This window comes from Hemiscyllium ocellatum, chromosome 18 (genome assembly GCF_020745735.1).
Source record: "Hemiscyllium ocellatum isolate sHemOce1 chromosome 18, sHemOce1.pat.X.cur, whole genome shotgun sequence".
Lineage (NCBI taxonomy): Eukaryota > Metazoa > Chordata > Chondrichthyes > Orectolobiformes > Hemiscylliidae > Hemiscyllium > Hemiscyllium ocellatum.
The window spans coordinates 14,278,037-14,293,788 of NC_083418.1; the positions used below are offsets into that span (position 1 = coordinate 14,278,037).

Sequence of the window (15,752 nt, forward strand, 5' to 3'; positions counted from 1 at the left end):
GGTCTTAGACAGCAACTTGCAGAAGTTGATTGGGGGGGGGGGGGGGGGGGGGGGGGGGCTGTTTGCAGGCAGAGGGGTGTCTGTTAAGTGGGAGGTTTTCAAAAGTGAGTTAGTGGGGGTTCAGGGTCAGTATGTTCCTGCCAGAGTGAAGGGGACGGCTGGTAGGAGTGGGGAACCTCAGACAATTGGAGTGAATGAGGCCCTGGTCAGGAAAAAGGAGGAAGCATATGACATGTATATGCAGCTGGGATCAAGTGAATCCCTTGAGTATGAAGGGTGCTGGAGTAAATCTAAGACATCAGGAGGTCTAAAAGGGGACACAAGATGGCTTTGGCAAATAAGGTAAAGGGGAACCCAAAGAGATTGTACAGGTAAGTGAAGGGCAAAAGGGAGAGAGAATAAAGCCTCTTAACGATCAATAAAGTCATCTATATATACGAGATGGCTGAGATTCTAAAAGGATGTTTCTCATCAGTATTTACCATCGGGAAAGGCATGGGTGCGAGGGAACTTAGGGAAATAAATAATGATGTCTTGAAGACAGTCCACATGACAGAGGTGGTTGTTGTGGTTGTGTTCGCCGAGCTGGGAATTTGTGTTGTAGACGTTTCGTCCCCTGTCTAGGTGACATCCTCAGTGCTTGGGAGCCTCCTGTGAAGCGCTTCTGTGATGTTTCCTCCGGCATTTGTAGTGGTTTGTCTCTGCCGCTTCCGGTTGTCAGTTCCAGCTGTCCGCTGCAGTGGCCGGTATATTGGGTCCAGGTCGATGTACTTATTGATTGAATCTGTGGATGAGTGCAGTGCCTCTAGGAATTCCCTGGCTGTTCTGTGTTTGGCTTGTCCTATAATAGTATATAGGAATCGCCAAAAACGGATACCCGCGCAATTTCATCAACAGATGCCTAAGGGAAAGACAACGGAACGAGGACGTGCTGCAACCCAAAGGACTAGCCACGTTACCATACATCAGGAGCATTTCCGAACTGACAGCCAGACTACTGCGACCACTAGGACTCATAACAGCACACAAACCAACAGCCACTCTCAGACAACAACTCACCAGAACGAAGGACCCGATACCCAACATGAGCAAAACCAACGTGGTGTACAAAATCCCATGCAAGGACTGCACAAAGCACTACATAGGACAAACAGGAAGACAGCTAACGATCCGCATCCATGAACACCAACTAGCCATGAAACGACACGACCAGCTATCCTTAGTAGCCACACACGCAGATGACAAGCAACATGAATTCGACTGGGACAACACTACTATTATAGGACAAGCCAAACAGAGAACAGCCAGGGAATTCCTAGAGGCATGGCACTCCTCCACAGATTCAAATCAATAAGTACATCGACCTGGACCCAATATACAGGCCACTGCAGCGGACAGCTGGAACTGACAACCGGAAGCGGCAGATACAAACCACTATAAATGCCGGAGGAACATCACAGAAGCGCTTCACAGGAGGCTCCCAAGCACTGAGGATGTCACTTAGACAGGGGACGAAATGTCTACAACACAAATTCCCAGCTCGGCGAACACAACCACAACAACGAGCACCCGAGCTACAAACCTTCTCACGACTTAGAAGCTGAAAGTCTTAAAATGCATCAAGGCAGATTAACCCCTGGGACCCGATGAAGTGTATGCCAGGACTTTGTGGGAGGCTATGGAGGAAAATACAGGGCCCCTAGAGGAGATAGTCAAGTCATTGACAGCAACAAGTGAAACACTTGAACACTGGAGGATGGCTAATGTGGTGCCATTATTCAAGAAAGGCTGCAGGGAAATGCCTGGGAACTACAGACTGGTGAGCCTAATGTTGTAATGGGTAAGCTGTTAGAGGGGATTCTGAAAGACATTATCTGCAGTCACTTGGAGAGGTGAGGACTCATGTGAGATATTCTGCGCGGCTGTGTGTGGGGGAAATTGTTTCACGAATTTGATTGTGTTCTATGAAGGGATGACCAAGAAAGTAGATGATGCGGTGGGGTAGATGTTGTCTACATGGACTTCAGCAAGGCCTTTGACAAGGTACCGCATGGTGGGTTGTTGAGTAAGGTTAAATCTCAAGGGATCAAGGGAGAGCTCACCAAATAGATATGACATTGGCTTGAAGGGAGAAGATAGGGGGTGGCAGAGGGTTGCCTGTCAAACTAGAGGCCTGTGACCAGCAGTGTGCAACCCAGATTAGTGGTGGTCCACTGTTATTCATCATTTATATAAATTATTTGGATAAGGATTTAGCAGGTATGGTTACTAAGCCTGCAGATGACACCAAAATTGGTGGTATAGTGTACAGATTATCTGGGAAGATAGCGAGACCCTGATCAACTGGGCCAGTGGGTTAAGAAATGGTAGATGGAGTTTAATTTAAATAAACGCAAGGTGTTGCAATTTGGTGGGTCAAACCAGAGCAGGACTTACAGTATGGTAGAGCTGTGGGGAGTGTTACAGAACTAAAATCTAGGAGTGTAGGTTCACAGTTCCTTGAAAACGGAGTGACAGGGAGCAGGCTTTCAGCATGTTTGTTTGTATCAGTCAGAGCACAGTGTGTAGGAGTTATGACGTCTTAGTGCAGCTGTACAAGTATACAGTTAGAGTACTGCGTGCAGATCGGCTGGCCCTATTATAGAAAGGATATTATTAAACTAGAAAGTGCACAGAAAAGTTTTACTAGGATGTTACCTGGATTGGCAGGTTTGAGTTATAAGGAGAAGCTGGATAGGCTGGGACTTCTTTTCCCTGGAATGTTGGGGACTGAGGGGCGGCCTCATGGAGGTCTGGAAAATCATGAGATCCATAAATAAGGCAGCTAGCCGACAGCTTTTCCCCAGGGTCTAAAACTAGAGGGCATAGATTTAAGGTGGGAGAGAGACACAAAAGAGGTCAGAGGGGTGATTCTTTCCACAGAGAGTGTGGTCAGTGTCTGGAATAGGCTGCCTGAGGTGGTGGTGGTGGTGGAGGAGAGTACAATTTTGTTATTTGAGAAACATTCAGGCAGGTACATGGCTGGGTTAGGTATGAAAGAATAAGGACCAAACGCAGACAAATGGGACTAGTTAAGAAGTGGGAAAACTGAGCAGCATGGACAAGTTGGGCTGAAGGGCCTGTTTTCATGTTGTATACTTCTATGACATTATGACACCAAATGACGATGACCAACTTGCCGTTGGATACTGTCAGCTGCATCCTTGGATCCAAATGGCATCTTCTGTCCAAGTAAAGAGCAGATTTGCGAATGGACAGAAGGTAGCACCAGCAAACAGTCTAACTCACGTGTCTCTGGCCAGAAGGAACTCGAGGATCTGCTCTGCAGCCTTTTCAGGAGGATGGAGGTGGCTCACTGCTGTTTCCATCAACGAGGCCATTTCCAAAGTGATGGCGTCTCCCACCAGCCGCAGACACTGCACCAAGCGATGCAGGTCCCTCGCTACATCTGGATCTGAAGGGCAGAAAGGACACCCATTACACAGTGTACAAACAGCAGTCAACTCACTTCGACCACCACGAGATGGTCAAGCCAGCCACATACACAATTGTAAAGGAGTTAACATTGAGAAACAAGAGGTGACACTGCCTGTCTAAAAATAAACAAAACCAGTTACTGCTCAGGAACAGTACTCTCAACATAGACACAAAGGAGAGAAAGATTCACAAAGTGGATTGCAGCAAGAGCAGGTTATACTCAGTTACAGCCTGGGGCATCACTCAAAAGCCACTGGGTGCATCCTGAGAGAGTGAGAGAGTGAGAGAGAGAGAGAGAGAGAGAGAGAGAGAGAGAGAGAGAGAGAGAGAGAGAGAGAGAGAGAGAGAGAGAGAGAGAGAGAGAGAGAGAGAGAGAGAGAGAGAGAGTGAGAGTGAGAGTGAGAGAGAGAGAGAGAGAGAGTGAGAGAGAGAATGAGTGAGAGAGTGAGAGAGAGTGAGAGTGAGAGAGAGAGTGAGAGAGAGTGTGAGTGAGAGAGAGAGTGAGTGAGAGAGAGAATGAGTGAGAGAGTGAGTGTGTGAGTGTGTATCACGTGAGCTGTTCTTAATGCTACAAGCAGCTTTGAATGGATGTGACAGACTGCGCTCAGTATACAACCCATACAGCAGCTGTATTGCTGGAACACCAAGAGGGCAGAGACCCATCGAGGTGCACTGGAACTCTCACTCCGGACAGGAGACACCCAGGAATACAGTCACTGGTTGTCTTGTGAACTGGCAGCACTGCAATTCTATAAAGCGACTAGGAAGAGCCAGTCATTGCTGATGCCCAGCTTGAATTAGACACAAAGAGAAGATTGGGGAGGGGGAGAATGCCTCAAGAAACACAAAGCCCAACATCAAGTGGAACAAAACAAACATAAATGCCCCACCGACTCTTGGCATTTATAGATCACAGTAAACAAACTTGAGGGGGGAAACGATCATTTTCATTCTTTCAAGGGATGTAGACATCCTTGGCTAGACCAGTGATTATGACCAATTTCCAATTATCTTTCAGGTACTGTTGATCTGTCTTTTTAAACCATTGCTGTCCTTGTGATGTAAGTATCCCCGTAGGTCATCCGGAAGAAATTTCCATGAAGGAATGGCGATATATTTCCAAGTTAGGATGGTGAGTGGCTTGGAGATGGAACTTTAAGGTGGAACTTAAATCTGCTTGTCCCATGTATCTGCTGCCCTTGCCCTCCTGGGTGGTCCAGGTCACAGGTTTGGAAGGTACTGCTGGAAGTTCTTGGCTGAATTTCTGCAGTACATCATGTAGATGATACACACACTTCTACGAGGACACACCCTGACAAAGTCCTGCAGAGATGTCATTCAGCTAAAATGACTGACCTCTAACAATCACAACCATCTTCCAATGTGTCATGTATTCCAACCACTGGAGAGTTTGTCCCTTGATACCCATTGGTTCCAGTTATGCTAGGGCTCTTTGATGTCACACTCTGTCAAATCCAACTTTGATATCAAAAGATACCCACTTTCACCTCACCACTGGAATTTAGCTCTTTTGTCCAGAACTGTTGTAGTTTGCAAAGGGACATTGACAGGATAGGAACATAAGGACTAGGAGCAGGAGTAGGCCATTCGAGCCTGCACCACCACTCAGTAAGATCATGGCTAATCTATTCATGGACTCGGTTCCACTTACTCGCGTTTTCATCATATCCCTTAATTCCTTGAATTTTCAAAAAAGTATCTCCCTTAGCTTTAAACCAATTCCCTGAGCAGGGAATTCCACAGATTAACAACCCTCTGGGTGAAGAAGTTCTTTCTCAGTTCAGTTCTAAACCTGCTTCCTCTGATCTTGAGGCCATGCCCTCTTGTCCTAGTCTCACCAACCAGTGGAAATAGCTTTTTTATTTCTATTTTATCAATTTCCTTCATAATTTTCTGTGATTCTATAAGATCCCCCCATATTCTTCTGAATTCCAATGAATAGAATCCCAATCTCCTCAGCCCCTCCTCATAAGTCAACCTCCTCAACTCCGGAATCAACCTAGTGAACCTCCTCTGCACCCCCTCCAGTGCCAGTACATCATTTCTTAAGTAAGGAGACCAAATCTGTACACAGGTCTCCAGATGTGGCCTCACCAGCACCCTGTACAGCTGTAACATTACCACGCTGCTTTTAAACTCAATTCTTTTAGCAACGAAGATCAAAATTCCATTTCCCTTCCTAATTACTTGTTGTACCTACAGACCAACCTTCTGTGATTCATGCACAAGGACACCCAGATGCTGCAACTTTTTACCACTCAAGTAATAATCTATTTTGCTGTTACTCCTACCAAAATGTGTGAATTCACATTTACTAACACAGTATTCCATCTGCCCAACCTTTGCCCAAGCACTCAATGTATCGATATTCCTCTTCAAAGTTACACAATGCTCTGCACACTTTGCTCTGCCACTCATCTTAGTGTCATCAGCAAATTGACACTGTACACGTGGTGCCCAACTCCAACTCATCTACATAAATTGTAAATAATTATGGTCCCAACACTGATCCTTGAGGTACACCACTAGTCACTGATTGACAGCCAGAATACCACTCATTTATCCCCACTTTTTGCTCCTGTCAGCCAACCAATCCTCTATCCATGTAATACCATACCCCTAACATCATGCATCCTTATCTTATGCAGCAGCCTCATATGCAGCACCTTGTCAAAGGCCTTCTGGAAGTCTAGGTACACCACATCCACTGGGTCTCCACTGTCCACCTTGCTTGAAATGTCTTCATAGAATTCCAAAAGATTTGTGAAGTGTGCCTTGCCCTTCATGAACCCATGCTATGTCTGTACAATGGGACAATTTCTTTCAAGGTATCCTGCTATTTATTCCTTGATAATACAATCAAGCATCTTCACCACGACAGAGGCTAAGCTCACTGGTCTATAACTCCCCATCTTTTGTCTACTTCCCTTTTTAAACAGTGACGTCACATTTGCTATTTTCCAATCTGCTGGGACTGCCCCAGAGTCCAGCGAATTTTGGAACATTACTGCCAATCCACCTGCTATTTCTCCCACCATCTCTTTTAATACCCTGGGATTCATTCCATCAGGGCCAGGAGAATTTATCTATCCTTAGCTCCAGGATGCAGAACTGGGCTGAGAAGTGGCAGAATGGAGTTCAACCTGGAAAAACGGGAAATGATTCATTTTGAAAGGTCAAATTTCAATGCAGTTTAAGGGTTAAAGGCAGGATTCCTGGCAGTATGGAGGAAACATAGGGATCTTGGGGTCCACGTTCATAGATCTCCCAAAGTTGCCAGGCAAGTTGATAGGGTTGTTAAGGCGGCATATGGTTTGCTGGCTTTCATTAGTAGGGCGATTGAGTTTAAGAACCAGGAGATTATGCAGCAGCTCTATAAAGCCCTGGTTAGACTATACTTGAAATATTGTGTTCAGTTCTGCTGGCCCCATTACAGGAAGGATGTGGAAGTTTTATAGAGGGTGCAGAGGAGATTTACCAGGATGCTGCCTGGCCTGGAGGGCATGTCTAATGGAGAAAGGTGGAGGGGGCTCGAGCTTTTCTCATTGAAGAGGAGGAGGATGAGAGGCAACTTAATAGAGGGGTACAAGATGGTGAGAGAAATAAAGAGAGTGGATAGCCGAGGATTATTTTCCCCAGGGCAGAAATGGCTATCACGAGGGGGCATAATTTTAAGGTGATTGGAGCAAGGTTTTGGGTCAATGTCAGAGGTAGGTTCTGCACACAGAGTGGTGGGTGTGTGGGATACACTGCCAGTGATGGGAGTAGAGTTAGAGACATCAGGGGCATTTAAGCGACTCTTGGATAGGCGCATGGGAGAATGGTATGAAGGTTAGTCTGACCTTAGAGCAAGATAAAAGGCCGGCACAGCATTGAGGGCCGAAGGGCCTGTACTGTTCTATGTTCTATTGCTGGAATGTCATCAGGGCCTGTAGATTGTGCAGTATTTAGTGTCCAACCATTTCTTGTCATCACACATGGATCAAACTGGCTGAAGACTGGTACATGTGATGTTGGAGAGTTCCACATTCTCCACTTGGCCCTTCTGGCTGAGAACTGGTGCCAGTGTTTCAGAGATGTGATCATGGACCGCCATCATTAACGGTTGGGATATCTGTGGAGTCACTTCCTCCCGGTTACCTGTTTAATTGTCCAGCAGCTTTCGGTACTGGATGTGGCAGGACTGCAGAGCTTAGATTTAATCCACACTGCAACGCTAGAAACCAAATCAGCAAGAACCAGTAACAGGGACAAGGTAAGGAGACATTAAATCTACCAGGGAACCCAAAGCAACACACTGTTTTTTGAGAATTTCTAACTCACCATCCGTGAGGGAACACTCGTCTTCCAGAAACAGACACTCGTCTGAAGACATGTAGAGATGATCAATGGCAAAGCAGGGGAAAAAGAAAGACAGAAAGCCCTGCCAAGAAAACAAAGCAAATACTCAGAACTCCTGCAATTCAAGGATGGTTCAGATCATTTCATTGGGCTACTCAAGAAATTGAACATGAAATTGAAACACCGTCGGTCAGCGCTGGGACAGAGGGACGGTGTTTAAAGGGTGTTGCTCTGTCATTGGTCAGTGCTGGGTCACAGGGACGGTGTTTCAGGGAGACACTCCATCGTCAGTCAGTACTGGGACAGAGGGACGGTGTTTCAGGGTGACGCTCCATCGTCGGTCAGCGCTGGGACAGAGGGATGGTGTTTCAGGGTGATGCTCTGTCGTCGGTCAGCGCTGGGACAGAGGGACGACAGAGCATCACCCTGAAACACCATCCCTCTGTCCCAGCGCTGACCGACGATGGAGCGTCACCCTGAAACACCGTCCCTCTGTCCCAGTACTGACTGACGATGGAGTGTCTCCCTGAAACACCGTCCCTCTGTCCCAGTACTGACTGACGATGGAGTGTCTCCCTGAAACACCGTCCCTGTGACCCAGCACTGACCAGCGACAGAGCAACACCCTTTAAACACCGTCCCTCTGTCCCAGCGCTGACCGACGACGGAGCGTCACCCTGAAACACCGTCCCTCTGTCCCAGCGCTGACTGACGACAGAACGTCTCCCTGAAACACCATCCCTCTCTCCCAGCACTGACCGACGATGGAGCGTCTCCCTGAAACACCGTCCCTCTGTCCCAGCGCTGACCAACGACAGAGCAACACCCTGAAACACCCTCCCTGTGTCCCAGCACTGACTGATGAGAGGGTATCATTCTGAAACACCGTCCCTCTGTCCCAGTACTGACTGACGATGTAGCGTCTCCCTGAAACACCGTCCCTCTCTCCCAGCACTGACTGACGATGGAGCGTCTCCCTGAAACACCGTCCCTCCCTCCCAGCGCTGACTGACGATGGAGTGTCACCCTGAAACACCGTCCCTCTCTCCCAGCCCAATTCTCTCTGCACAAATATTGCCAGATCTCCGGAAGCATTTCCATTATTTTCCATCGTTCAATTCTTTGAAGTGTTATATGAAGGATAAATACATTGATGCTTGAGGGACAGTAAAGAATTTCCCTCCTCTTTGTTGAGATTGCGTTTTGTGCTGTTGTGCTTATACCCGAGGGGGGATGCAACAACACACTTTATAATCTTTTCGGAAAGACAGCATTTCCAACAATGCAACACTGACACAGGACTGCAGAGAAATGCCAGATAATACTCTACTTTAGACCTTATAGCCACAACCCATTAACTCAGAGCTGTGCCACTAACATCATAGCTCAAATATGAGCTGAAAGTTGTACCCCAGCTACGTAGACAACTTATTACATTAGATTTCTATACTGAGTCACTTCTATGGTGGGAGAACAGGCAGTAAAACCCTTGCCAGGCTTCCGTTAAAGACTTTTCAGACAGATACTGGTACCAAGCCCTCACCTTTTTCAGCAGACACACCATGTTGGTGCGTGCATTGACGAGCAATGCGAGAGGTCGTGCCAGGGCCTCCTGGTACTGTAGGCAGCAGGCATAGAACTTGGACCAGAATTCCACCTGCAGCTGACGGTAGACCTCCTGCGAGAACTCGTACTCCGTCACACTACTCTTAATCTGAACACAGTGAAAACATTACAAGAGGCAGCAAACCACAAACACCACAAAAGAACACTGACTAAATGACGCAGATCAAACCTTCGCAATTCAGTCATCAGGCATACAAGAACCTTCTCAGTCAAATTAATTCATTCATGCTCCACGCGGGGAGAATAATCCCAATGTATTGCCGAATGTGAAGGATTACAAATGGGCAAGATGACCTCCCTTCTAGCACACTGATCAAATAATATGTTAGAAGCTCTGATATTTGACAAAGAAAAGTTGAGAAAAGTAACATTTTAATTGGTAGACTTGAAACTAAGAGAAACTATACTACATTTTAAATACAGAATTAAACCAAGGTCAATGAGTACAGGCTACACTGAGTGACATAAATACAACACGCATTATGTAACACTGCAGGTATTCATGGAACAAGCACACACAGACGGAGGAGGAGTAGGATATCTCCGGGATGTAAAGATATTAAATTTTAATATCTCCAACATTACCGCATTTTCCACAGCTAACGTCACTTCCTTCTTCAGCCCGTCCACGGTTGGGTCCACGATTCTGTCTGCCCCTCGACAATATATCTAAAACAAAAGATTTAGAACAGCTTCCGTCACTGGGTTTCGATGTACAGGTACTGTGGTCCTTCCTGAATCAGACTGGCCACAGCACACCCAGGAAAATACTAGATTCTGTAAGGGTACACAATGACACTCAATAGCCTGGAAAAGCAAAGAAATATACATCAGAAGCTTGTGTTTTGGTCAAACACAATCACAGTTTAATATGCCAATGCAGCAACATGGATTTGGGTGTACTTGATAGCAGGGTGAACTGGATACAGACCTTCAGGTGCCTGACATCTTTAGACAGGGAATTTGTTGTAACTACTATTTGGAATGAAGATCTATAACAGGACATGGAAAGGGGAAGAGAAAGTGCCAATGATTATGTTGAATCTTGTGACAAAACGTTTGCAGTTAGGGCAACTAATCCTGAGGCTTTTGGAGGCTGCTTGAGCCATGTCCTAGAGTGCAACTTCAACAGGGAAAGCACCCCTCAGGGGTTTCCCACCCCTCCTGCAAACAGCCAATGTCCAACTTGGGTAGCACTATTCAGATTAGATTACTTACAGTATGGAAAGAGGCCCTTCGGCCCAACAAGTCCAGACCGACCCGCCAAAGTGCAACCTACATTTACCCCTTACCTAACACTACGGGTAATTTAGCATGGCCAATTCACCTAACCCGCACATCTTTGGGCTGTGGGAGGAAACCGGAGCACCCGGAGCAAACCCACGCAGACACGGGGAGAACGTGCAAACTCCACACAGTCAGTCGCCCGAGTCGGGAATTGAACCCGGGTCTCTGGCGCTGCGAGGCAGCAGTGCTAACCACTGTGCCACCGTGCCACCCAGGATTCTCAGGATGTCCCAAACTTCACATCCCAAGATGTGCCTTATGACATGTAGCCACTATTATTGTGTAGGAAAAACAGGAACTGATTTACAGACAGTAAGTTCCTATGAGTAATAACGGAAGTATTATCCAGGTCAGTGCTCCCAGTAATATTCTTCCTGGCTGCACGGGATTCCGAGACTCGTGTTTGGTAGGGACTGACATCAATGCTACTAGTGAGTTTTGAGAAGATTCGTAAGATCTACACCAAAGATTAAAACACTTAGAAGACAAATCACGCCACTCAAAAATAAGGTTTCGCCCGAAGGCGTTACCTAGTATGGTGACGAAACATCTGAAAGTGAACCTACCAGCTCAGCGAGCTAACCGACATCAATGCTGTGATCGTTGTGCTGACACGACATGCAGCACCTGTGCATACTCGGCTTAAAGAGAACAGGGGTCCCGCTAATGTGTTTAAGCCAAATCTCAAACCATCATGAGACAATGTGTGCACACCTGACAGGGCTTCAGGAAGGGCCGAGCTCCCTGTCTCAGTGTCATTAACAAAATTCATTCCAATAAACCCTGACCCTTCATCACATCAGTGATATCAACTGTAGGCCCAGCAACGATGCCAGAGGCACTCCAGTTGTTACAACTCACCTAGCTGAATGTAACCCAAATACTGTTACTCTCTGCGGCCCACTGGTTAACTAAATCCTTTAGCCATGGTGCCAAGCCTGAGATTGAAGACATTGTCTCAGAATTCTCCCATCCCACATCTGGATGTTGTTCTGCACTCTTTGGTGACCCAATAGCAAGAAAAGAAACGAGCTGTGAAATCATAGACATACAGCAGGGAAACAGAGCCTTCGGTCCAACCCGTCCATGCCAACCAGATATCCCAACCCAATCTAGTCCCACCTGCTAGTGCCCAGCCCATATCCCTCCAAACCCTTCCTATTCATATACCCATCCAGATGCCTCTTAAATGCTGCAATTATACCAGCCTCCACCACTTCCTCTGGCAGCTCATTCCATACACGTACCACCCTCTGCGTGAAAAGGTTGCCCCTTAGGTCTCTTTTATATCTTTCCCCTCTCACCCTAAACCTATGCCCTCTAGTTCTGGACTCCCCGACCCCAGGGAAAAGACTTTGTCTATTTATCCTATCCATCCACCTCAATTTTGTAAACCTCTATAAAGGTCACCCCTCAGCCTTTGACACTCCAGGGAAAACAGACCCAGCCTGTTCAGCCTCTCCCTGTCGCTCAAATCCTCCGACCCTGGCAACATCCTTATAAATCTTTTCTGAACCCTTTCAAGTTTCACAACATCTTTCTGAAAGGAAGGAGACCAGAATTGTACGCAATATTCCAACAGTGGCCTAACCAATGTCCTGTACAGCAGCAACATGACCTGCCAACTCCTGTACTCAGTACTCGACCAATAAAGGAAAGCATACCAAATGCCTTCTTCACTTATCCTATCTACCTGCGACTTCACTTTCACGGAGCTATGCACTCCAAGGTCTCTTTGTCCAGCAACACTCCCTAAGACCTTACCATTAAGTGTATAAGACCAGCTAAGATTTGCTTTCCCAAAATGCAGCACTTCGCATTTATCTGAATTAACCTCCATCTGCCACTTCTCAGCCCATTGGCCCATCTGGTCAAGATCCTGTTGTAATCTCAGGTAACCCTCTTCGCTGTCCGCTTCACCTCCAATTTTGGGGTCAACTGCAAACTTACTAACTGTACCTCTTATATAAATGATTTGGATGCGAGCATAAAATGACAAAATTAGTGGACCCAGCACCGATCCTTGTGGCACTCCACTGGTCACAGGCCTCCAGTATGAAAAACAACCCTCCACCACCACCCTCTGTCTTCTACCTTTGAGCCAGTTCTGTATCCAAATGGCTAGTTCTCTCTGTATTCCATGAGATCTGACCTTGCTAATCAGTCTCCCATGGGAACCTTGTTGAACACCTTATTGGAGTCCATACAGATCACATCTACTGCTCTGCTCTCATCAATCTTCTTTGTTACTTCCTCAAAAAACTCAATCAAGTTTGTGAGACATGATTTCCTTAGCACACAGCCATGTTGACTATCCCTAATCAGTCCTTGTCTTTCCAAATACATGTACATCCTGTCCCTTAGGATTCCCTCCAACAACTTGCCTACCACGGAGGTCAGGCTCACTGGCCTATAGTTCCCTGGCTTGTCCTTAACACCCTTCTTAAATAGCGTTAGCCGACCTCCAGTCTTCCAGCACCTCACCTGTGACTATTGATGATACAAATATCTCAGCAAGAGGCCGTTCCTTTGGTAGCACATTCCATACAAGTACCACGCCCTGTGTGTGAAAAAGTTGCTCCATAGGTCCCTTTTAAATCTTTCCCTACTCACCCGAAACCTATGTTGTGTAGTTCTGGCCTCCCCCACCCCAGGGAAAAGACCCGATCTTCTCTCTGGAGCTTCATTGTATAACCTTCTCTTCATTCACAGCATGTGGGGGCCAGTGGCTGGGCCAGCATTTATTGCCTGACTCTAATTGCTCAAGAGGGCAGCACTGAGCTGCCTCCTTGAACTGTTGTAGTCCATTTGCTATAAGTAGACCCCAGTACCATTAGGCAAGCGGCTCCAGGATCTTAAACCAGTAACAGTGACATAATTCCAAATCAAATACACAGGCTGCTTTGACCTGGATGGTGTCAAGTGTCCCAAAGGCGGTTGGGGCTGCACCCCTCTAGGCAAGTGGGGAGGATTCCATCACACTCCCAACTTGTGCCTTGTAGATGGTGGACAGGCTTTGGGGAGTCAGGAAGCGAGTTACTCGCTGCAGAATTTCTCAAGTTGAACCTGCACCTTTGATCCAATTAAATTTCTAGTCAACAGAGATGGCCAGTGCCTCAAGGACATTGGTGCGGAGGTGAAACTAGACTTTGGTGGGAGACATTCAGCAATAGTGGTGCTGCTGGTAACATCATGGAGAAGCAAACAGATCTTACAGTCATCACCTGGCATGTCCCAAGTCAGACTTGTCTGGGTCCTCGAGTCACTCACCATCGAATGCCCAAACCAACAGGATGTTCTTGGCACAGACACACAAACATAAACCTTGCTTGAAAGCACTAGCCTCCTGCTGAACACAGGCTATGGTCGCAGTTACAACACTATTACAATAAAGCAGCAAAGTTTTTGATAGAAAATGGGACTACCTGCAGAGCTTTCAGCAGGGCTTGAGCTGTAAACCGGCCTGGGGCAAAGAGGTATTCCAGGTAGGCTTCCTGTTGAGAGATCAGCACTTTTATTTAGTTAACAACATGTACTCGCACACAGCCTTTCAACGTGTTTAACTTCTGCATTTTACAGGAGACGTGCTTGACAAGAATTTCATACTGAGTCACAGGGGGATCAGGATATACCAGACTAAAGGGTTAAAGAGAGGCCATGCAGGGAGGGAATTGTAGAGCCTCAGCTGTTAAGGCACAACCACAAAAGGTGGAAAGAAGGAGGCACATAGGCACTAGAGGGTGTGAAGCCTGGACAGGCTTGAGTGAGGTTAGACATGGCTTCAGCAGTGAGGTTTGGTTCACTGTGGAAAAAAACAAGAACAATGAATTACAGCACATGAAAAAGGCCCTTCGGCCCTCCAAGCCTGTGCTGATCATCATGCTTTAACTAAAATAAAAAGAAACCTTCTGCCCTCATCCACTCTGTATCCCTCTATTCCCTCCCTATTCATGTAATCACCAGACAACTCTTAAATGTCACCAACATACCTCTCCTAGCAGTGCGTTCCAGGTCCCTACCACATTCTGCATGAAAAACTTCCCTCATACATCTTCCTTACACTTTCCCCCTCCCACCATGAATCTGCATCCCCTTGTAATCGAAACTTCAACCCTGGAAAAATGCCTCTGACTATCCACCCTACCTATGTCCCTCATAATTTTGCAGATGAGAAGCATTTCATTAACAAAATGGCTGAATTCATTGGCTAAGGAACAGATCTATCATTGGCAAACTGGAGCTTGGAGTTAGGGATGGCTGCTTTTAAAGAGGAAGGAATTTGGACAAAATCAATCTACATTCCCATCAGGCATAAAGAAAAGGCAGACAAGTCCAGTGATCACTGGATTACTGCTAGCTAACATTTCAGGGAACCCCAAAGTCTTCCATCAACACAAATAGTGAAAGGACAGTACAGAGAAGGGATGGAACCAATCACAAACTGAAAAAGGAGATCTAAATGTGGAGAAAGGGAGGATTGTCGATGCTGGAGAGTCAAAGTTGAAAAATGTGGCACTAGAAAAGCACAACAGGTCAGGCAGCATCCGGTGAGTCGATGTTTTGGGGTCTGAACACAAAAGCAGACCTAACAGTCATGGCACAGAAGAAATATTCTGTATCTGACTTCATCAAGGATTCTGCTGGCAAGTCCCACTGAAAGAGAAGCTGGTTAAGACCCTAGATAGCGGAGGTTGGATGGGAGGGAGTATTAAATAGGCTGGCTACACTTAACATTGATAAGTTCCCAAAATCAGAGAGAATGTATCCATGGATACCAAGGGAAGTCAAACGTGGAAACTACGCAAGCACTGACTGCAATTTACCAACCCCAGCTTAGATTCATGTGTTGTGCCAGAGGATTGGAGTATTGTAAACGCTACCTTATTAGAAATAAAGCTGCATAGACAAACCAAGACAGTTTAAGCTTGAGGGTGGGAAAGCTTTCAGAAATGATAACCCAGGAATAAAAATTAATAGTCATAGAGGTGTACAGCATGGAA

The 15,752-nt window shown here is 46.5% G+C and overlaps 1 protein-coding gene across 1 annotated transcript in view; it reads right to left on the bottom strand.

Annotated features, from left to right (window-relative positions):
- Positions 1–15,752, bottom strand: part of nup160 (nucleoporin 160) — a 75,900-nt gene that overhangs the window by 38,472 nt on the left and 21,676 nt on the right. The window contains exons 11-15 of the mRNA XM_060838707.1: positions 14,178–14,246; positions 10,051–10,134; positions 9,383–9,553; positions 7,822–7,921; positions 3,289–3,454 (exon numbers count right to left, since the gene is read on the bottom strand). Coding sequence (XP_060694690.1) covers positions 3,289–3,454; positions 7,822–7,921; positions 9,383–9,553; positions 10,051–10,134; positions 14,178–14,246 — 590 coding nt within the window. The remainder of the gene's footprint in view (positions 1–3,288; positions 3,455–7,821; positions 7,922–9,382; positions 9,554–10,050; positions 10,135–14,177; positions 14,247–15,752) is intronic.